The sequence below is a fragment of the Podarcis vaucheri genome, assembly GCF_965113315.1.
Source record: "Podarcis vaucheri genome assembly, chromosome: 8".
Lineage (NCBI taxonomy): Eukaryota > Metazoa > Chordata > Lepidosauria > Squamata > Lacertidae > Podarcis > Podarcis vaucheri.
In genome coordinates, this window is record NC_138766.1 from 31,800,058 (window position 1) to 31,821,916 (window position 21,859).

The 21,859-nt window shown below is 44.5% G+C and overlaps 2 protein-coding genes across 8 annotated transcripts in view; both read left to right on the forward strand.

Moving 5' to 3' along the window:
• Positions 1-2,582, forward strand: part of TMEM170B (transmembrane protein 170B) — a 91,748-nt gene extending 89,166 nt beyond the window's left edge. The window contains exon 4 of the transcript XR_014222339.1: positions 1,994-2,582. The gene's annotated coding sequence lies outside the window, so the exon portion shown is untranslated. The remainder of the gene's footprint in view (positions 1-1,993) is intronic.
• Positions 2,583-5,192: 2,610 nt separating this feature from the next.
• Positions 5,193-21,859, forward strand: part of HIVEP1 (HIVEP zinc finger 1) — an 87,227-nt gene continuing 70,560 nt past the window's right edge. The window contains exons 1-4 of one of the 7 annotated variants that reach the window (XM_082234115.1): positions 10,073-10,878; positions 12,016-12,099; positions 12,463-12,555; positions 13,417-13,546. In XM_082234115.1, coding sequence (XP_082090241.1) covers positions 13,501-13,546 — 46 coding nt within the window. In that variant the 5' untranslated portion in view covers positions 10,073-10,878; positions 12,016-12,099; positions 12,463-12,555; positions 13,417-13,500. Of the gene's footprint in view, positions 5,302-7,736; positions 8,224-9,836; positions 10,015-10,072; positions 10,879-10,898; positions 12,100-12,462; positions 12,556-13,416; positions 13,547-21,859 lie in introns of those variants that run through there. The other 6 variants (XM_082234117.1, XM_082234118.1, XM_082234120.1 and 3 more) reach the window with 6 other exon arrangements.

Here is a 21,859-nt window from a genome sequence, read left to right on the forward strand (position 1 = left end):
CAAAACAATGCGGAGTACTGAATCAGATTCAGAAGCCTAAAGGGCAAGGATGGTGGGGTTCATCTGTGTCCATTACAATGCTTAGTGTATTACTGGTGTAGTAACAAATGTTAGGTGTAGTAAAACTGTCAGGGTACTAAATCATTGCAATAAATTAAGAGTTACGGAGAAAGGGATGCAAAGATGGTCTGAAATGAAATCATACACTTGTACGGTGCTTTAATACTCCCCCTCTCTAGCTAATTGAAGACCAGCTAGCAGCTTTATAACACAAACTGTGGGAAATGGCACAAACATGCAGGCTCAGCCCTTCAAAACAGCTTATTACCACTTTCTGACAGACCACAGCAAGACACCCATTTAGGGCCTGCATTTCACTTTGAGAGAGATAGGCTGCAAACCTTTTCATTTCTAACATTTAATTTTGTAACAGGAAACATACATTTTCTCTGCATGCCTGGCATTTCACAAGGAGCGTTTACTAAAAATTGCCTTATGTTTTCCATTATCACAACTATGTTAAGTGCCCGACTAATGAAAATTACAAATATGGTAGAAGAGTCTAGCCATTTTCCCCCTGCCCCTGCTACAGCTTTAAAATCATTGTCCTTGTTCACATGCAGAAGAAAAATCAATGCTGTGGAAAAAAAAGATTTTGATCTTGATGGATTACTGAAGTCACAAGATTTCTATGGAACTGATTGGGGCTTTTCTGTGAGTCGCTCAATGATTTTATCTTTGGGCACTTGATGAGTTTGTCTGGTCAAGAGATGAAAGCAAAGTATAGCATCAAAACACTGTTTTAAGCTAATGCCACAGAATGATTTTTCTAAAAATTCATGGGGAAAATATATCTAAATTGATCCTGTCATAGCAATATTTGGGCATCCCAGCTCTCCTCTATCTGATACATTATCATCTCAATACTAATGTTTTTGGTACGGACTGTGGATGATTGGACTGGATACATTCTGAGTGCACTGAAATGCTACAAAACCTGCTGAGGAACCTGTCGATTGAGTAACTTGAACAAACAAAAGCCAGACAAATGCCATGGCTAAAAAGTACAGTAAGTTGTGTTAGATGCTATATGGGCATGAATACAGACAGAAATGTGAGCTTTTGAAAGGAAAGGCTAAAGTTCAGAGGAAATCTAGTTTATAGACCTTGAGAAATCAGTGGAGGTCTGAGAGATAAAATATAAAACACTGGAAAACAAGAAATGTGAATTCCACACATGACTGAATTTCACCAGGGGAAAATGATGCTGTGTAAGGTCTTGGGTTTTTTAAACAGGCCATTAATACTAAAGGAATACAAATGTATATTTTAATGTAATGCTTGGGTCTACTTCATTCTTAGGGCATCAGATGTTCCATAAACCGTGGGACTGGGGTCAAGAATAGGTTGGTCTGTGTTGTAAAGATAGTTTTTGATGAGATGCCTTCAGGCTTGGGCACAAGCAAATGTAATCTCTGAGATAGTTCACATACACACTTCTCTTACTAACTGCAACACCAAGAGGTGACTTCCACATACACTTGTCACTGTGAAGCTAACACTGCAGACAGAAGTTTGAGTATCAGCTGATGCCACCTTCCCTGTGATACGGGCAGTGATGATACATTTGTGTGTGAATCAGCCCTGAGATTCAATGAGCCTGACCTAATTTCATAATTAATTCAAAATCCTAGATTGATTTTCTGGATGTCCAGCAGACATCAAGAAGATTAATCTGAGATGCCAAATTAATTATAAATCAAACTGCCTGTTGCACTCATCTCTAAATTTGTTGCTGGGGGGAAAACAATCCTTCAGAGATCCAGTGCATCCATTGAGGCTGTGAATGTTGTATGGCTGGTGGTTATGTTTCATAGGAATGTCTTCAATATTGCTTCTGACGTTATAGTAAAGTGCAACACAGCTACCCGCATTCCAATGCTTGTGTACTTTTTAATGTTGCATTTCCATTTTAAAAGATCCTTAGGTCAAGAGTGGCTGGGGGAGAAGAAAAGACTAAGGAGTAAAACCTACACAAATCTGAAATAGAGTCCCTCATTCCAGCATCTCTTGCAGCCAAGCTGTTGCCAAACGTCTTGCTCTGCTTTCCTTTGGACCACCTCCATGAGGCAAAGAGGGGGGTCTTGTCATCTGGGCAGCCCAGGACCTCTATACACACTGCCCAGGCTTGCGTCCTGGGGAGGTCATTTTGGTGCTGCTAACACAGCAGTTTGACTTCACCCCCAGAGGCACACTCCATTCTCTCAAGATCGACAAATGCCAGCAACAATAATCTCTGCTTTCTCAACATCATGTGTAATAATATGCACCTCTATCTTGTCCCCTTGTCTTTCCCCCTAAACGATAACCTCCAAATGCTGTAACCTCATGTTTTCCCCGCCTCCAGTCTCAAAGCTGCCTAACACGATGAAGCTTACCCTCAATGCCATAATACTTCAAAAAAATGTGAATGGAAGTATTTTTCAAATCGTATGTCTAGAGCAATCCTAATCTACTTTATTCATGTGAAGGCCTTGAGAAATCTCTTGAGCCTCTTGAATAAACGGAATTATGTTGTAGAACTCATTCTTTACTTTTGAGATTTACAATTATCAGTGTATAAAATGTTCCCCAACAAAACAGAAAAGAGCATGACTAGACTGAGGCCTATTTCCCCCCCGCCCAACCCGCCTCCTGCCTGATTACCGTAATGAGAATAGAAGCATACTCCCTGGCCGCTCCACCATCCTGTCACTGGGGCTGCTCTCACTGCCTTCTATGCATTGGGGCTGAACCACTGCAGCACGAAGCCTGTTCTATTTGTGGGGGCTCCCTGTACAATTCAGAACCCTGGGAGACTGGTTCTGAATTGCGGGGGTGGGGGGGCTGCGTAAGTAGAAAGGGCTCGCTCCTGCAAAAGCTGGGATTGAGCACGCAGAGGGCTGCAGGCATGCCAACTGTAATGTGACGAGCAACAGATTATCACATGAGGTAGAGCACCTGAAAATGGCTTAGCTCACAAGAGAAAGAATACAGCAGCCCCTGTATGATTAATGCAAACACTGAGCTGGGTCTTGCACAAAGGCAAGAGCTTGGCTCTCTATACAGGGACAAAAACAGACCTTTACGGTTGTGATTGGGCCCATTTATTGATGGCAACAGGTTACTCAATTGTACAGTATCAGGAAAATTCAGTCAGTCCAAAATACCAGAGAATGAGAGTTGAGATGTTATGGGATGTCTGAAACTGACAGATTTTATTCTACCCATCTAGGTAAACCTATATTCCTATATAGAGAAGGTACAATTAAGATGTTTTTTTTTTTCCAGGATTGGAGCAGACACAAAGGCATAACCAGGAACAGTTCAGTAAGTTAGCATAAAACCATTTTAAACAGAAGCACTTTCAAAAATGAACACCTAAAATCTTTTAAGTAAAAGCAATCTTGGAAGAGATGAGTTTTGGTGGTCCATTTAGGCTTATATAGAAGAGGCCGGCACAATTCAGCCGGGAGGGAATTCCAAAGTCAGGGTGGAGTGGGAGATCACCACTAAAAAAGACTTTGCCTCTTGTGCCTACCAACCAACCTAACCAATAGTATTGATGGGTCCACAAGCAGGGATTTCAAAGTTCTTAATGTAGGAGCAGACTCATATGAAGGAATCCTTCAGATGACTGACCCTAATTGTAGAGGGTTTTAAAGATAACACCAGCATGCATGCATTAACCAGAGATAATCTGGTACATATCCACTTTTATTTTATTTATAATAGCTATATAATTAATTTACAGTGCAATCCTAACCATTTCTACTCAGAAGCTATTCAGGAATGGCCATGGAAGCTGAGTTGTGGAACATTACTCTGCATGCAAAAAATCACACTTCTCTAGAGAGGGGTGGGAGAGAACCTTCTGAAATCCTGGGAATCACTGCAAGTTATTGTAGGAAGTTGCCTTAGACTGAATCAGACCATTTGTCTATCTAGCTCAGTATTGTCCACAACGGAATGGTCTTTAACTGGTGGCTTGATCCAAGGTGGGTTGCAAGAGGTGTGCTACCATCATGCAAATACATGGGGAAAGATTCAGAAATGCATGTTAGGTTCAAGCATTTTAAAATACAAGCCAGAAGCCAGCCTGGTAATGGTCTCTGTGCCAGAGAGCAAATGGGGAGAGGGTCTCCCTTAACTTAGAATAACTTAGAAAGACAAAGGCCTCTAAAGTGGAGTTTTAGAGTTGGCAGGAGAGTAGTAGTCCCTAGGATCACAGTCGAGGATGATAGCGGCTGGAGGAAAAATAGTGGCATTAAACGCAGTAAGCTGGAGAGGGGAACCAGAGCACAATGTGAGCTGCCTGCTTGAATCGGAGGTTGCAGCAATAGGAGACACAGGACCCTCTTGGAGTGTAATGCTTTGAACCCCTCTATTGTAGGCTCAGGATGTATACATGTGTAAATAAACCATGTATCCTAAAGACAACACAATCTCCACTGTGTCTCATTTCCCCCCCCCCCAAAAAAAACCCCACGGACCCTGGGTAAGCAGCTGGAACCCCTGGAATCTAGGCCCACTCAGATTGGGGTGGCACAAATAAATCATATTATGCCATGCAAAATCTGTGCAGAATGAAAGTTTGAAATAAATTATCCCTTTATTGGCTTTGGGTGCTGTTAGCTGCCTTGGCCATTTTACAGAAAGACAGGATAAAATAATATTTTAAGCAAGTTAAAAGGGGGGAAATGCAAACCCTTGTATAGGAGTAATTTTTGAGATTTGTTTGGAAATGTACCAGCATTAATTTACTCTCTCTTTCTCTACGCACACACATATATAATCCGATGACTCTTAAAACAGTGCTAGGACCGTTAGCATCATGCAACCGAGTCGGCTGCAAACCCGAGGCAACGCGTTGCAGGAATCCTCTCTTGGAAAAATAACAATGCTTTCTGCTTAGCAAGGACTTCTCGTGGCTGCTGCTCCCCTTGTCTCCAGCCCTGGAAGGAAGCCGCAGAAACCGCCCCAGATGCCCCCCGACTCGCTCCATCCCTAGAAACAGCCGAGGGTGCAAACCAATCAAAGGAGCGCAGCCAAGAAACCCCGGCCAGGGCCAGAGAAGGGGAGCAAGCGCGGGTAGGAGCGAGCCAGAGAGAAAAGCGAGCCTTAGGCGCCTCCCCTTCGTATTTCCTCTCACGCCCACTTCCAAGCGCGAAGGGGACTGCCTTCGGCTTTGCTCGTTTTCTGTGAAAACTTCCCCGGCGAGACCCAGCGCGGACTTTCCCTTTCTCTTTTTTTGTTCCCGGGGTGAGTTTATTTCTGCGTTTCGCGGCCCGGGGCTGGGCGAGGCTGGAGGGGAGCGAGAGGGGGGTTGGGTGGTGGTGGGGGCCCCGGGCTTTGCGCGCCCTCACCCACGAGGCGCCCTCTTGCATTGTGGGGTGTGTATTTCTGGCCGCCGCCGCCTGCTCGGTCTGTTGCCACGGGGAGGAGGAGGGGATTCAGCGTGGCTGGGAGCGAACGGGAAAACCCAGCGAGGGCAAGAGGAAGCAGGAGGGGGAGGAGGCGCGGCGGCGAGGAGGAGGAGGAGGGACGCAGCCTGCATGACCCGCCAGCAGCAACAAGGAGGAACCTCCGGGATCTCCGCGTCAGCAGCAACAGCCCCAGCTATGTGCATACATGGGAGGGTGCGCGTGTGGCTGCGTTGGAGGGACGGGCCTCGGCAGGGGGGCGTGCGACGGGCATCTGCGCGGGAGGCTCCGCTTACTTGGGAAGAACTTTGCCCGTCGAGTTTTGTCTGGGTGGTTTTGCGTCCGCCTCCCCCCCCCACTCTCTTTTGCGATCTCTAGGCAAAGACGGGAGGCACAGATAGGTTTTGCCTTGACTGCTTCAAGCCTTTATTTCCCTGACTGAGGTGGGTGCACTTTAGGAACACTTGTCAGGGTCTCCGAAGCACGATCCTGTGCCCGCTTAGCTGGGGCCGGGAAGGGAGACCCACGGAGCGCAGCTGGACTTTGGTTGGAGGAAACGTGCCATGCCACATGGGTGTATAAAGAGGGGTGCAAAGGGGGCAGCAGCTGACCCCCTAAATCAGGTAAATAAAAATCCTTAACTAACTGACCAATTAAGTCACAGATAGCGGGGTTCTGCCCCCCCCCCCACAAAAGGCCTGCGCCCGCAAACATAAATTCTGGTTACGTCAATGCTATGCCGTGTGCTCTGTGTGAAGGGGATTGGTTGTGGTGGTCGCAATGGGAAGCAGTGGCAATTGCAGAAATTATGCCTTATCTGACTTCGCTCTGTTGTGGTATTTGAAGCTAGCACCATCTGCAACAGAATATGGTCCACTCTACTGTCTCTAAGATATGGCTGACGCAGAATAAATATTGGAAGGCACTAATAGCAGGATATTAAAAGCCTGTGGAAGCGCCCTCCCCTTTCAACAATAGCAACACGAACTGGAAGGGAAGTATTTTCTTTTGCAGAATATTTTTCATATTCCGGAGTGCTATGGTTGAACACACAAATGGGGAACCGGTGGCCATCTGGAAATGGGTGGACTAAAGTACCCATCAGATGTCACCATTGGCCTTGCTGGCTAGCGTTGATGGGAGTTGGAGTCCAGCTACATCTGGAGGGCCACAGATTGCCTGCCCTTGATCCAATACAGGGTTTCCCAAACTAGGGTCTCCATCTGTTTTTGGACTACAACTCCCACCATCCCTAGCTAGCAGACTGGTGGTCAGGGATGATGAAATTGTAGTCCCAAAACAGCTGGAAAACCAAGTTTGGGAAACACTGATCTAAGAGAAAAGTCTAGGTGCCTCTCCCTTCAGAACCTGACAATCTTGCAGTGTAGACACTGCAGTTTGGCACAGGTTTCAAAATTGTCATTGGGCAGAACTGCTCCATGTTTTAAGATAAAGGGGTCACCTGCATAAACATTTAGGTACTGCGTGACACAGTTTCTCACTTTCAGGGCTAGCCAACATGGTGCCCTCCAACTCCTATTGGCCAGTAGTCAGGAGTCATGGGAGTTAGTCTTGTGGTCTGACACAATTCACCTTGATTCTGAATTTCTGTCCGCCAAGGCATTACAGGTAACAAACTTGGCATCTATCTTTGCTGGCCTAATCTGATCTCCGCTTCACGAATGTATCCTTTCCTGGTTCAGCTGTCTGGTGGGAGCATTAACTCAAATATAAGTGCCTCACAGGGTTGTGCAATTAGCCTGCTGTCTACCCCTATATATCCTAACATTTCCCTTATAATGCATAAAATGTCGTACCTGCTTATTACTTATTTTTATTTCTGTCCCACTCATTTCTTGAACGTTCAAGGTGAGTTACAATATTTTTAGTGTGCTAGATATAACTGATGTTAACAGCAGAAGCTACCCGACGCTGGCACCTACTACTGGTGTTTCAGTGTTTCCACAATTTCCGATCTTTTGCTCTTCCCTGTGTTCTGCCACTGAAAAATCTAGCGTGGAATCCTATGCTTTTAACTCAAGGCTATGCTAGATTTTATGCATGTAAAACAATCACCCCTCCCCACTGTTGTAGTTCACACTTGTGGACTGGTGGCTTTCTTGTTAAAGAGAATGGTGGGCTTTAATCTGATCTAGCAAAACACTCTTTATGTTCTTTTAACTAGTTTGCAGGTTATTGGGGTTTTTTAATGCCTTAATCGTTTAGAAATCTCCAGTACAAACACTTGCTTCGGGGATACCTGTTGAAAAGAAGTGAGGGCGGCCAGAACCAATTAATAAAAACTTTCGGGGGGGGGATTGGGATACTAACCCAAATAGACGCCAATGATCACTCTGAAGGTGCCGCAAGACACCTGATCAGAGGGCACTGCAAGCCCCAGAAGGTGCTCAGCAACCCTGCTAACCAGACCTTCCCCCAGCGTCGGGGCGCGCGACTGTGAAAACGCTAGAAGCTTCTGAAACCTTTCTGCGTTGCGGAAGTGGACGGGCTAGGAAGGAATTCCCCCCTCCCCCCTCCTTCCTGTTATAAACTTTTCTTCTTCCTTTTTAGTTTCGGTTCTACCCTTTCTCGACGCGCCCGAGTGAGGAAACAAGGAAACCCCCTCGGCGACCCCTCCCCCTCCCTCCGCCAAGCCCCTCCCCTTTCGCTCCTCGGCGAGGCAGACAGGGCGAAGGGGGCGGGGCCCGGGAGACCCGCTGACGTCACCCGGCCCGCTTCCTGCAATAGAAAGTGAGGGAAGGTAAAGCAACCCCCTTTTCCAATTATCTCCTCGCCCTCCCTTCACCCCTCCCCCCTCCCCACGGGAGGGGGGCGGAGGTGCAGCCGCCGGTCGCGCGCTCGCCTCCCTTCCCTCCTTGTAACGCGGGTGGCGGGGGGCGCGGAGAGACGGGGCGGGGGGGGGAGGAAGAAAGAAAAAAGGGGGAAGCAGCAGCAGAGAGACCTGCCCAGCCCCCCTCGCCTTCCGGCGCGTCCCCGCCCATTGACCCCTTCCTTCAACGCCCCACATCTCACCCCCCCCAACTACTTCAGCTTGTTCGTCCCTACAACCGCCTTCCTCCCCTTTATCTCTTAAACTCGGGTGCCCAGACCCTAATTTCGCCCGCAACACGGTGCCTGCCCCACATATGCCCCCCCATTCTTCACCTTCTCCCCCCCCCGGCCCCTGTAATCAGGGACTTGCTTTTCACCTGGTGCCTAAGTGTGACCCCCCCCACACACAACAGTATCTTACTCCCTCTCACACACCCCTTTCACATCTCAGGGTTTCTCTGAGGGGGGAGGGGAAGAGGTTTATTGGGGGGGGGGCTGGGAAGGTGGGTTTGAGTAATCTGGGGTTGGGGGAGACGAAGGATGGAAGCGAGGGGGGCGGCGACGGTGTGTGGTGGTTTTGCGTTGTCAGAGGGGAGGCGGGGGACAGTCCAATCTTGGGGGGGGGGTCAGTGCTGTGGGGCTGGGCAAAGGGCACCCCACAGAGGAATTACAAGTTCCCTGAGGAAGGTTGGGAACGAGGGCGGGGGGGGGAGGCTTTCTACCGAAGCGTGGCCGCGTAGAGTATTTGCGAAATGGCGGGATATTCGGAGTCTCTCTGAGGGGAGGAAAACACTAGTGGGTGCACTCGCGCTTTGACGCTGTGTGGAGTGAAAGGAAAAGTATTCGGGTGTGGAGAGACTTAATTTCTGAAACGTTCCTCAGGGGGAGCGAGGTGCGGGGATTGTTATCTGTGTAGATAGCGGGAGCCGAGTTGACACGCGCGTTACACTACTGAACGTGTGTATGTGGTGAGGGAAACGGAGGCAGGCGGCGACTGTGGGGTTCGAAAGCGGAGGAAGAAGCTGGGGGGGGGGTTGGCTGGTGAGAATGTGCGAGGAGAGTCGGTGGCGCTTGGCACGCAGGGGGGGGGGAAGGTGTGGGACTTGGCGTGGGAAGAATGAAAGCCCTCCTCGACGGCTCCGCTTTCGGCGAGGGCCCCGGGGCTGCCGAGGAAAGAGAGGGCAGAGCTGGCCCCGCGGTGCAGCCACCTGACGCCGGATCAGAACCGGGTGCGGAGGGTGAACAATGGGCTGGAGATTTCGGGCACCTGCCGGGGATGAGATTTCGCCCACTTCCAGGCCCCTTCAAGAGGACAGCCGTCTCGCTGGCCCATCTTGACATGCTCAGGAGCTGGCTGGGGCCAGAGTTGCGTGGAGAGAGAGAGAGGGATCTCGGTGCTCCTCCTGCGCGTGTGGGGGCGGGGGCGCTGCCGTGTTTGTGTCTGTGCGGAATCAGGTTGTGTGTGTGTGTCTGAGAGACGGGGGGGGGGAGGAAGAAGAGGATGCTGGGGAGGGGGGTTTAGCGCCGGGTCATGTTTGTGTTGGAGGTTGTCAAGTGGAGGAGGATCCCAGACGCCGCCGCCGCCGCGCAGGGGTCGCTGAGCTTCCCAGCTGCTGCTGCTGTTGCTGCCGCCGCCGCGGCCGCTACTCCTTCGCGCCAGCGCCGCCGCCATCAGCAAGAGCAGCAGCAGCAGCAGCAGCTCCGGCTGCCTTCTGAGCAGGTTTGCTGGGGGATCCAGGAAGGGTGGTGGAAGGCGGGGTAGGGGGAGAGAAAGAGAAGAAGGGACCCGGGCGCGCACGCACGCTGTGCAAACATCCTCGCTAGAAGACTGGAGAGCCGCCTCCTGAGCCCTTTCTGCTTGCAACGGCGGGGGCAGACGCAGCCCACCACGAAGTCTCCCTTAATAAGGAGCGCTGCGGGGCAGGGGAGAGTCGGGGGATGGGTGGCGAAAGCGATGGGCCCTGGAAGAAGCCTGCCTGTCTGCCTTGGCGGCTCCGGCTGGCGAGGTTTGTGTTTGCTTGCATTTGCGTGCACGTTCCTGTTTGCTCCTGTCCTTTTCCCGGCTGCGTGCGTTTGTATTCGCTGGCGCTTGCAAATTCTTCAAGGTAGGCTTTCGCGCCTGGGCTTTGCTGTGTTGTGGTGAGAAGGCATTCTTGATGATCCCTCCCCTCCCTTGGGTCGGTCCCGGTTTGCACTCGTTCTCCTCCACCTCCTGGCATGTGTGCTGTGCTTTGTTCAGTGCAGCGTTGCAGAGGGGTTTTCCCAAGCTCCACCCTCTTTCTTTATTCATTCATGTTTTTCCCTTTGCAACAGTACTGCTCGCAGGGCTACCCGCCGTCATTGCGTCTCTCTCGTTCTCATTTCCATCTTTTCCGTAACACTGTCTTGTTAAACAAAGCAGGGTTTCCTCTCGCGTCCTTCCCTTTGACCTCCCCCAACTAATGAATACGGAAAAAGAGATCCCTGATCTCTTCGTATTTAAAAGGATTGTTTGTCTTGCGCCTGCTATGCTTTCCCAGAGTCTGAAAAGAGAAGGTGGGAGGAGGATCCTGCTGGTGGCCGACGGAAGTACTACTTTTAAAGTGTAAATATTATGTAATGTGCTTTTTGTATGTTGTATTCAAACACCCCTGAATTATTACTGTTAAGCAAGCATATGCCAGTTCTTATTATTAATTGCTGGTGATCCAGTAGTTGGGCTTGATTAACCAGTGGTACTGAAGGTTAAGTAGGAGACTGAAATGTGTAGGCATTGCTATTTGTTCTAGGTTGTTGACATCACATAGCACCCCTCAGATCTACCCATACACAAGATGGGAGTCTTCCTGGTTGGGGGCTTGCTCAGTCGACAGAGTAATGGGAGAGAGAGAGAGTGTCCCATCAAGGGAGTTTGGGGAACTTAGTGCAGTTTAGCCCCAGGAAAATAACATTGAATAACTGGCTCACCTTTTAACTATTCCAGTCAGTTAAAACATTGAAAGGGTGAACAGTTGACATGTCCAGGGCTTTTTTCTTCACCCCTTCAACAAGAGGAGGAAAAAGGAGTAATTCCTACTATACTGCTCAGACTGGGAATTGTGCAGCCAGCTGCAAAACCACTTTCTCTTCCCTGCACTACTATGATTGTTGAGCTGCGCCTCCCAAAAGTTGTTTTAGGGAACAAGGGACACTGAGTTCCCCCTTGAGGTTTTGCTGGTCCTCAGTTTATTCATTATGTAGATGTTTAGAAAACCCAGTTTTCTAAACATTTTGTAAAGATTTTACTATCCTAAGCATTACAGATTAATAAAAATGGTTCATCCAGCTGAAAAGAATAGCACCCAAGAGAAAGGAGTCTGATACATGTTATATTTGCAGTCCTTTCCATGAATAAATGTTGCATGATGTTAGTGACAGTGTGCCTGTTAGGTGCAGACATTGGGCATCCTGCTTGATTATTTTCAGGTTGACTGCTTATAGCCCTCATTCATTTAAAACAAAAACAAAAAGGACATTCTGTCTTCCTCTGAGATCTTCCTGTTTCAACTTATTACCCATAAATAGAGCCCTCTTAACTTTTTGTAACATGCTTTCCAAAGACCAGTAGGGTGAGCCTAGCAATTCACAAAGCAGAGATCCTGTGACTTTTTTTTTTACACACAACATATGTTGCTGTTGTATTTTTACCTGTCTTATAATTGCAGGTGAGCAAAGTGCTGTTGCACTCATGTCCAGCTTGCAGGTATCATCAGCCACTGTGAGAGCAGGATGTGGACTAGAAGGGACCATCTGATGCAGCAGGCTCTTCTTGTGTTTCTGTGGCTTGGTGTGTGGGTTAGAGTAGTATTCCTTCTTCAAAACAATGAGTATTTGTATTAAGCAAGAAATGAATGTGCGACTAAGCAAATATTTGCTTAGCTCTAAGTTATAAAAGAGCGCCTTTTCAGGGTTTGCACCTACAGAGAGGTCTGCCTAGTGCTTACATGATGACGTTTTTAGGTGCCAGATGACAACATTTTCCAGAACTTTGTTATTAGGTGGTATATAAATATTGAAAATTATTTGTTTTCAAAATGTATATAGTGAATTCATCCTACCTTGTTTCATTTGTCAGCTTGTTATCTCTAGGGTATTCTGTTCTTCAGATCTACCTTTCTCCATCATACCTTTTTCTTGCTTCTTGTTGCAGCTCTTAAAGGCACAGGGACCCTGCCAGAGAAAAAAGACTCAGGTTGTCACCTATCGCATGTGCACTTTAAAGGAAAAGCTGTAGCTCAATAGGGTATGCAATCTATGAATATCTGGATTTGGTTGTCAGCACTTCTTGTCTTGGGATAGTGTGTGAGACGCTGGAAAACAGTAGCCAGACAAAATTGTATGATTGAGTTGGATACCTCATTAGGTCTATATACTAAATATTTGGACCACAACATTTTAGATGCTGTAAGAAATACTTTGTCTTCATGCCCTGTTGGAGCTTCCAAAAGCTGTCAAACAGATGCCTGTTGGAAGGAGTATTCTAGATTTGATGACCCTTTGGTCCAATTGAGCAGGGAGTTACTACATTTTTAGCATCATTATAGTTGCATCTGTTAAGTTTCGAAGGCCAAGGCATAGCTCAGTGACAGTGGAAATAGGCTAGCCTATCCAGATACTACATTATTTATGAATTGCAACAAGTAGAACTATTTCAGTTCTTACCAAAAGAGTTGACTCAGTTTGGGATTGTTCTAAATAATTGATTTTAGTAAGTCAGGATTAATGTATTTGGTAAGTTGCAAGTGTGGTTTTAAACCATGGTCCTGACTTGAGCGGGTGATTTAGTATTTATAAATAAAGCATGTTAAGTGGTAAAGCTAGAATAATGCCATAGTTCTATTTTTAGTCATTTTGTGGCATTTCTAAATGTTTGTATGCTACTGGAGGGGGATAGTTGATTGAGATATATATTTCTAAATGATTTTGCATACCACTAATATTCTGTATGAACTTGTGAGTATGAAATAGTGACTTTTGTGTGTGTAAAAAGTTTAACCCAGTCTAATGTGATTAATAGCAGCCCATGGTAAATTCATTAAATCAACATGATAGTTCTAGATCTGCTGCTTATGACCTTGCCTAATCTTATCATCTTTCCCCCCAGTATGTGGATTGACTGACCCCATTGGCATGTTTATGGAGCTGCTTTCGGTCTATTCTCCACTTTTGGAAAACCGCCTATGACTGGATGAGAATGCCTCGAACAAAACAAATAAATCCTAGAAATCTGAGAGGTAAGAAAATAGTTCTGCTTTGGTAAGATAAAAATACACAAATAATAATAATAATAAATCAAATCATCATAGACCTTAACAAATTAGATTGCTTTTCTTGTGTTGATGTGAATTGCCTGGTGAATGCAGGCTAAAGTACAGCGTAGAAGTGCTTGCATATACTGTATTGATCATTGTACTTAAAATAATTTAGAATAAATGTTCATTGAATGATATCTAAGTCATATTCATAGTGTACCCATTGAAATCAGTGGGCTTAAATAACTTAAATTATATTTTAGCAGTGTCATCCAAATTCCATTTCTTTCAAACACATAGACTCAAAACTTTCAACATGGGCTTTTTCCTAGATCCAGCTTCAGTTTCATAGCATTTTACACACATGGATGATAGGTAGTTGAAATACCAATTCTCTCTCTTTCCCTTATCTGTTTGGTTCTTCTGTATTTCTATTGGCTGGTTCATAGTAAGTAGCCTGAAATTTGTGAAGACTGGTAGAAACTTTCCATGCATGTTAATGATGTAGGTTCTGTTTAACTGCACTGCACTGATGATAATGGGATAGTTTATCACTTCTCTGGTCTTGGTGATAAGATATAACTTCTTTTTTTAAAAGCGTAATTATTAGAGTGCCAAATTTTCACAGGTTTCTGCTAAAGTCCAAACAGGTATGTGGCCTGACATTTACTGAGTATAAGCTTTCTTAAGGTTTTTCTTGAAGCATCTGTGGCATTTGAAATAGATTTTGCTGTTTTCAGAAGCCACCCAGCTTTCAGTTAAACTGTGCTGAAGGAACAGTCAAAGATGATAGGACACATGCCACCAAAGTCACCTGGATTTTTATAAGATTTCCTGGCCCTGCATTCAGCAGTGATTGGCTACATGTGCCGTTCCCATTGCTGGATTTAGTAGCCATGCACGCAGTTGCAGATCTCCAGTACTGTCAGCTTTGACAGTGCACACAGCTCCTTGTTTGGATGGGTGGGAACTAAATTAGATCCTTCTTCCTCTTGGTCTGCCTGATGAGCCTCGAACATGTGTTAAGTATTTAGGTACATCACACACATAGCTCTCCAGATTAGGGCCAGTGAGCTTAAATTAATTTTGGATAGTTGATTTAAGTAACTGCAGTGAAAAATCTTGTTGGAGGATGGAAGAAAATCATCTACAAAGCTTGGTTTTGTACTGGTTCCATTCCCTGTACCTTCTCAGTCACTTCCTTTAATGTTCAAAAGCTATTCCTGCCATGCTGCTCTACAGCTGTCATTCATTAAATTGAGCAAATCTTCTTGGTATAAACTTGAGCCCAAATTTGTTCACTGAGATTAGCACTCTGATTCTAAACATTTTCACCTGTGAATCTCTGTGCCTCTAATGCCACTGTAATGTTTATGCACCGTATAATCTCTTATTTTTGACATTGTGGTTAGATAAAGATGGGACATGCCATCTGCTCCGTGTAACTGCAACTCAGATATTAGGATTTTTCACTGCACTGTATACTGTCAACACCTGGGCAACATTTTCAGCAAGGTGTCCATACTGTAACCATTTGGGACAGCAAGGCATGTGTTTTAAGTGAAGTTGTGGTTCGCTGAATTCTCACAGGATCCAGCAGCTTACATAAAACTCTCAAGGGTTTCCAACCCCAATTTACAAGCACTCTGCTTTTAAATGTAACTGGGCATTTACTAGAGTTTGAATCCAAGCATCTTCTAAAAGTGATGTAACTTCTGATTTGGCCTGGTATGTGAAGATTGGAGCCTAACCAACAGTGGAGTAGTTTTAACCTGGTTTTATGTGACAACTAATTATCATACTTCACACTCCTTATTGTTAATATGCTGTAAATTGCCTCAAGTCCCTAGGATGGAACCATTCAGAAATATACTTATATATTGTGGGTTAAATATTATGGGCATATGGGATATTAATAGGGACTGAAGTGGTTCTTTGGCTTTTGAACCTACTTGTAGCATGAATATTGCACCATCTTAAAAAAAAAGGAAAGGAAAGGGTCATTGTGGCCAGTTTTTCCTAGCTTTTAGATTAAAAGCACTGTCAGCCAGAGAACAGGGGTGTGGGGCACTGTCTGCTCTGTCAGTGGAACATTGCAAAACATACGTTGTGTTTGGAGCTGGAAAATATTTCCGTTTCATAGGCAGCAAGTGTACCATTTTTAGCTACAAGCCTTGCATACAGTCAAATTAATATTTCCAAATTACCAGTTGACCTGTCTATTGAGGCATCTAGAATTTTTCAAATCCTGATTATATTGGCCACTCTGAGAACAGTGTATTGTGGAAGATCAACTGAGATAACTGGATCTGATAAACAGATTTGCATGATTTTTTAGGATCTCTGTTAACAGCCTTTGCTTTCATTAATATTTATGTGTCACATTTATGTGTCCTCATGCTGTATTTATGTCTCAAATGCTTCATGATGCCAGCTGACGAATTAAGACATTATTCCATAAACTCAGTGCAATGCAATCTATATTTACGTAGAAGTAAGTCCCACTGTGTTGTTCTGGTGCTTACTCTGTAGTATGTGTGATTAGGATTTTACCCTTAGGCACTTAGCAGGTTGACACTTAATGCTACCTCAGTGGAGTCTTGCACTTGCATTGCATTGCTTTTTAAAGTGGCAAACGTGTAAACTTGACACTTTAAAAAAGGTCTTAAGTTCATATTTTGCTGAGCTAAAGTTGTTAAGCCAACAAGGATGCAATGCTTTATAGTTTCCTAATTTTAACAAGTGATTTAAGTCTTTAGTCAACAAAAATTCTAAGAACTACAGAAGAGTTTTTATGATGCTTTAAGGATACACACTGTATATTATGTTAATAAACAAACTTGCCTGTTGCAACTACCTTTTGGGAAGGGAGTTCATCAGCTATGTTGTATTTGTGTGCGGTATATTAATCAGAGGAGACCAAGAAAACATGTAATTGAAGTTGTGTCAGATAAGCAAAATGGAATGTAAGTGGACTATGTATAAACTTGGATTGTTTAATCTTCAGTAGGACACTATTTTTTCTTAATTTTTCCTTTTAAACATTTTGTTTTTTAGCTTGTATTTGTTCTAATAATATAAAAAATAATAGGAAGGCTGCACGAAGTACTAAAATAGTCACTGTACTAGAGAAAACCTGTTTACAAGGTTCCCTGATTCTAAAAATCCTTTCTGAATGCAAGTATTTTATAATATTTTTGGGATCTTTCTGCTTATCCTATAGGAATATCTTACACTCACCAATAAGGTCTTCATCAGAAGTCTGTCAGTTTAGATTCTAACTTTACATTTGCTAAATTTCAAACCCATTACATCCCAAAGGCTTGCTTCCATGTACACCAGCATTTATTGAAGCAATCTTGTTTGTCAGGTAAAATTTGGAGGTGCCCATTGTTTCTGGCTTTTGGTGCTTGTCTGCATAGCTGGAGGCAAATCACTATCCCTTAGCCTCCATTCCAGTTTACAGAATTAAAACAATAATATTCTATCTCTTGCTAATGTTAAGGTTAAAGGTAAAGGGACCCCTGACCATTAGGTCCAGTCGTGACCGACTCTGGGGTTGCGGCACTCATCTTGCTTTATTGGCCGAGGGAGCCGGCGTACAGCTTCCGGGTCATGTGGCCAGCATGACAAAGCCGCTTCTGGCGAACCAGAGCAGCACACAGAAATGCTGTTTACCTTCCCGCCGGAGTGGTACCTATTTATCTACTTGCACTTTGACGTGCTTTTGAACTGCTAGGTTAAGAAAGGGTAAATTCTGCTACAACAGAAGGTTCTTGCACATTCTTCAAGATTCTATGCGGTATATAATCCTGATTATAGCCTAAGCCTTTTGTGTTAAAATCATGAAAACATTATAGCATTTATAGTATGCAGTCATTCAGACCAATTTATATAAATACCCAGTTATTCAAAATAATAAATTGCTTTTAGAGTGTTCTGTAAATATATACTTGAGTCTTAATAAGAAATTTTTGTATAATGATTCTTATTTGAAATAGAAGTGAAGATTTTCTGCTGTCATTTCCCCCCATCAATTCATTTTCCGCTTCATTCGCAGTTTTACTTTTTTCCCCCTATGAAAATACTGGCCGAGCTGAAGGAAAGCAAATTTCTCAGATTTTCCATTTGTACGTCGTAGGATATTGTGCAAAATATTCTTGCTAAAGCCAAAACCCAGTATTTGTTAGCCTTCTTATTGATGATTGCAGATCCTGCAGTATTTTTGTTTTGTTTTGCTGTTTCTTGGGTCTAAAGATAACTGCTGAGTTAATGAAATCTAACTGGCCTAAAAAGTTCTGACTGAAGTGCAGCACTTGTACCGGCTAATCCCCGAGACTGAACAAATGACTAAGTGTATTGGTCTGTAAGGTCAAATATAAAACGACAGAGTAGTGCAGTACCTTAAAGACTACCAAATTCATTATGGCACAAGCTTATGTGGACTAGAGTCCATGACATCAGATGCATAAAGTATAGTCATAAGCTGGCAGTTATATATACATGTGGGTGTAAATGGAAACATGGAGTGAAATAGCAGTGGAATATGAAAAATGCAGACTGATTAAACACATTAGAAATTGAGTGTACAGTGCACTGTCATCTTTTCTAACAGCCGTTGTATATAGGTAGTATACTGCCTATTTTACTGCATGCTATTTGCATCTGACACAATGCAAATATTTTATTAATTGATTAATTGATTGATGGATTGATTAAATTTGTCAGTTGCTTTTTTTTGCCCAGGGCAACCCAAAGCGACTTAACAACCAACCAAATAAGAATTCCTGCTGCTTTGGTCATTCAGGAATCAGGAAGTTATCCTATCTTCAGTTAGTCCTCACTTTAGCATGTTATGTTACTATATCTGCATTAAAAAAACCAAAAAACCCAAAAGGTTAAAAAAAAACACCTTTTGAATGTATGCATTTTGATTTGTATGTACTGTACTGATTTGCATTTATTTATTTAATGGGTAACTATTTGGGCTGCTGAGAAAAGCTAAGAGAAACTGTTAAAATGCTACCTTCTTTGGTGGTATCTTTGCTCAACACCTACTTTGACTCTGTCTTCCACTGAAAGGAAAGCAATGCCCAACCTGCTGATAACAGAATAAACGAGGCAAGGAGGGAGCTGCAGCCAAAGATAGGAGAAGAGAGGTGGTAAGGGAACACCTAGCTACTTTCAGTAAATTCAGACCTCCAGGGCCTGATGAGCTGCACCCAACCGGTACTAAAGGACCTTTCAGAAGTAATCTCAGAGCCTCTGTCTATAATCTTTGAGAATTTTTAGAGAACAAGTGAGATCTCTGCAGACTGGAGGCATCTTCAAAAAGGGAAAAAAAGAAGACCTAGGTGACTACCAACTGGTGAGCTTGACATCAATACCAGGAAAGGTCTTAGAACAGATAATTTATCAGTCAGTCTGTGAGCACTTAGAGAAGGATGCATGGGCGTAGTTGGGGTGGTGGCGGCAGGTGCCCCCCTAAATCAAGTAAATAAATAAAAAAGCCCTTTAGATTAGGTTTTTTATCCCATTGTATTCTGATAAAGCTTTAATAAAATTAAAGAGAGAGAATTGGGCTCAAAGTACTGAAATGAATTTTAGTAGGCACAATGTAAGGTTCTACACTTAGGAAGAACCTGCTGCACAAATATAAGATAGGGGACAACTGGCTTGCCACAAATACATGTGAAAAGGATCTAGGGGTCTTAGTAGGCCACAAGCTTAACTTTAGTCACCAGTGTGATGCTGCAGCAAAAAAGTGAACGCTGTTCTAGGCTGCATCAACGGAAGTATAGTGTCCCAGTAAAGGGAAGTCATAGTCCTGCTCTGTTCTGCCTTTGTCAAACCACAGCTGGAATACTGTGTCCAGTTCTGGGCACCACAATTTAAGAAGGATATTGACAAGCTGGAATGTGTGCCGAAGAGGGTAACAAAGATTACCAAGGGTCTGGAAACCAAGCCTTACCAGGAACGGTTGAGGGAGTTGGGTATGTTTAACCTGGGAAAGAGGAAACAGAGATGAGATATGATTGCCATGCTATCTCAAGGCCTGTCACATGGGCAATGGAGCAAGCTTGTTTTTTCTTGCTCTGAAGGGTAGGACTTAAACCATGGTCTTCAAGTTAGAAGAAAGGAGATTCTGACTAAACATCAGGAAGAATTTTAAGATAGCAAGAGCTGTTGGAACAGACTCTCTCGGGAGCTGGTGGACTCTCCTCCATCTGAGGTTTGCGATTCCTGCATTGCAAGGGGTTGGACTAGATGACCCTCAGCATCCCTTCCAGATCCTACAATTCTGTGTTTCCACCAGAACATTGTTAATATGCATTTATAGGTGAATATGCCCATTATTGGTGAATAATTCATTGCAGTCGTTCAGAATTTAATTTCACTGTAGCACAAACCTCTCCGGTATAGTTACTATAAGTTTAATACACCTACGGCCTGGGAGGCTGGATGCACAAAGGCCAATCTGTTCAGGATGCCTGCTGGTGGTGCTGGTGTTCTCGGCTCCTTTTGGCAGAGAACAGGGTAGCAGTGTTGTCATTTTGCATGGTACTGTACTCCCATCTCTTGAGATGCAGTGTGCTGCCTGCTTTGGGGTTGAGTGGAAGCATTTCCAATGACCCAGAAGCATCTGTAGCATTGTGATTAGTGTCCGGCAGGCTGGAAATGATGAGCAAGTCTCTACAGTGCATATTTTGTTTCCTTTGGTTGAAGCACTGTCCATACTAAAAGCAGCAGGAGGGATTGCTGCCCCACTTGTAATCTGGGCAGTGCTATTCCCCGAACAAAATAAAAGGCTGCCCCTTTTTGTGGGCATGGTGCTGCCTAGACTAAAAATACTGATCCTGGACTGGCTGAACTCTTCACTGTGTACCAAAGGAAGGACTAAAGGAAGGTCTAGTAGCAGACACTACTTCCCTTGTAAGCCCGTCCCTTCAGGCTCGAGGCATAGAAGGTTAACCCTTCACTACACCCAGCAAGGACTGTGGAGTGGGTTGCAAAAATCGTCCGAAGGATTAGGTGTGCCAGTGGGCTGTTATTTGATCAGTGCAGTATACCAAACAGGGTTTTTTGGTCACGTTACTTGGCCAGTCTTGCCTCTAGAAATTAACGTTTATTTAGCATCGTTAACACTCCGCTAAAAGAGAACATGTATATTGCAAAAGCTGAAAAAATGTCATGACATGGGGAAAAAATATATATGTATACTGGCAGCCTATATAGACAAGGGCTTTTAAAAATATTGTTGTTTAATATTAAAGCTAGGGAGGCTCTTTTTGGCAGTCTGATTCCAGTATAAACATATTTCAGTTTTGGAGTGAACATACTGCAGAACATCTTGATGCAACCCCATCTGCGCTTGCAATGGATCAGGTCTAGGCTCTATTGCAAAATCTGTGCTTCAGTCTGGAGGGAAATATTTAGCCCTGTTAGGATCAATATTTTCGTTTCAGATATTGACATGTGTGTACTGTTTTCATAGAGCCTTTTCAGGCCAGATCTCAGGACCCAGAAGAATGTGTGTGAAGAGGCAGCGTAAGGGCTGGGAAGAACTGGGTGTCTCTTTCACCACTATGAATGAATAATAGCACCTCAATGGGAAGGATAGAGCTGAGATGCAGGGCTAAAACAGGAACAGTTTTTTTTTAAAAAAAAATACAGGTTGTATAATTCATTTTACCAAGAGCTCCAAGCACTTCATGGGCATCACTGGAGTGTTAAACACGTTGCTGACGTGTATAACAGTGTTGTCATCCTGGAGAGCTGCAGCTGAGAGGCTTAGTGGCTTCCCTGAAATCAGTGGTGCATGTCTGAGCAGAGACGCAAGATTCATGCTCCTAGCCACTACCTCACATCCATTCTTATTCAAGTTGTCCTGGACTGGAGACTTCATGTAACGCTTCATGTGATTTGAAGATCTTCATTCTTTTAAATTTCTCTATCTAAACTTCTAAATTTCTATATCTCTTTTCCTCCAAAAGACAATGCCAAGGACAACTGGGACCGTGAAACATTTAAATGGGCCAGTGGTCCAGCTTTTAGGAGGGGCTGCTAGTCTCATTGAGCCAGTGTGGTGTAGTGGTTAAGAGCGGTAGATTCGTAATCTGGGGAACCGGGTTCGCGTCTCCGCTCCTCCACATGCAGCTGCTGGGTGACCTTTGGCTAGTCACACTCCTCTGAAGTCTCTCAGCCTCACTCACCTCACAGAGTGTTTGTTGTGGGGGAGGATGGGAAAGGAGAATGTTAGCCGCTTTGAGACTCCTTCGGGTAGTGATAAAGCGG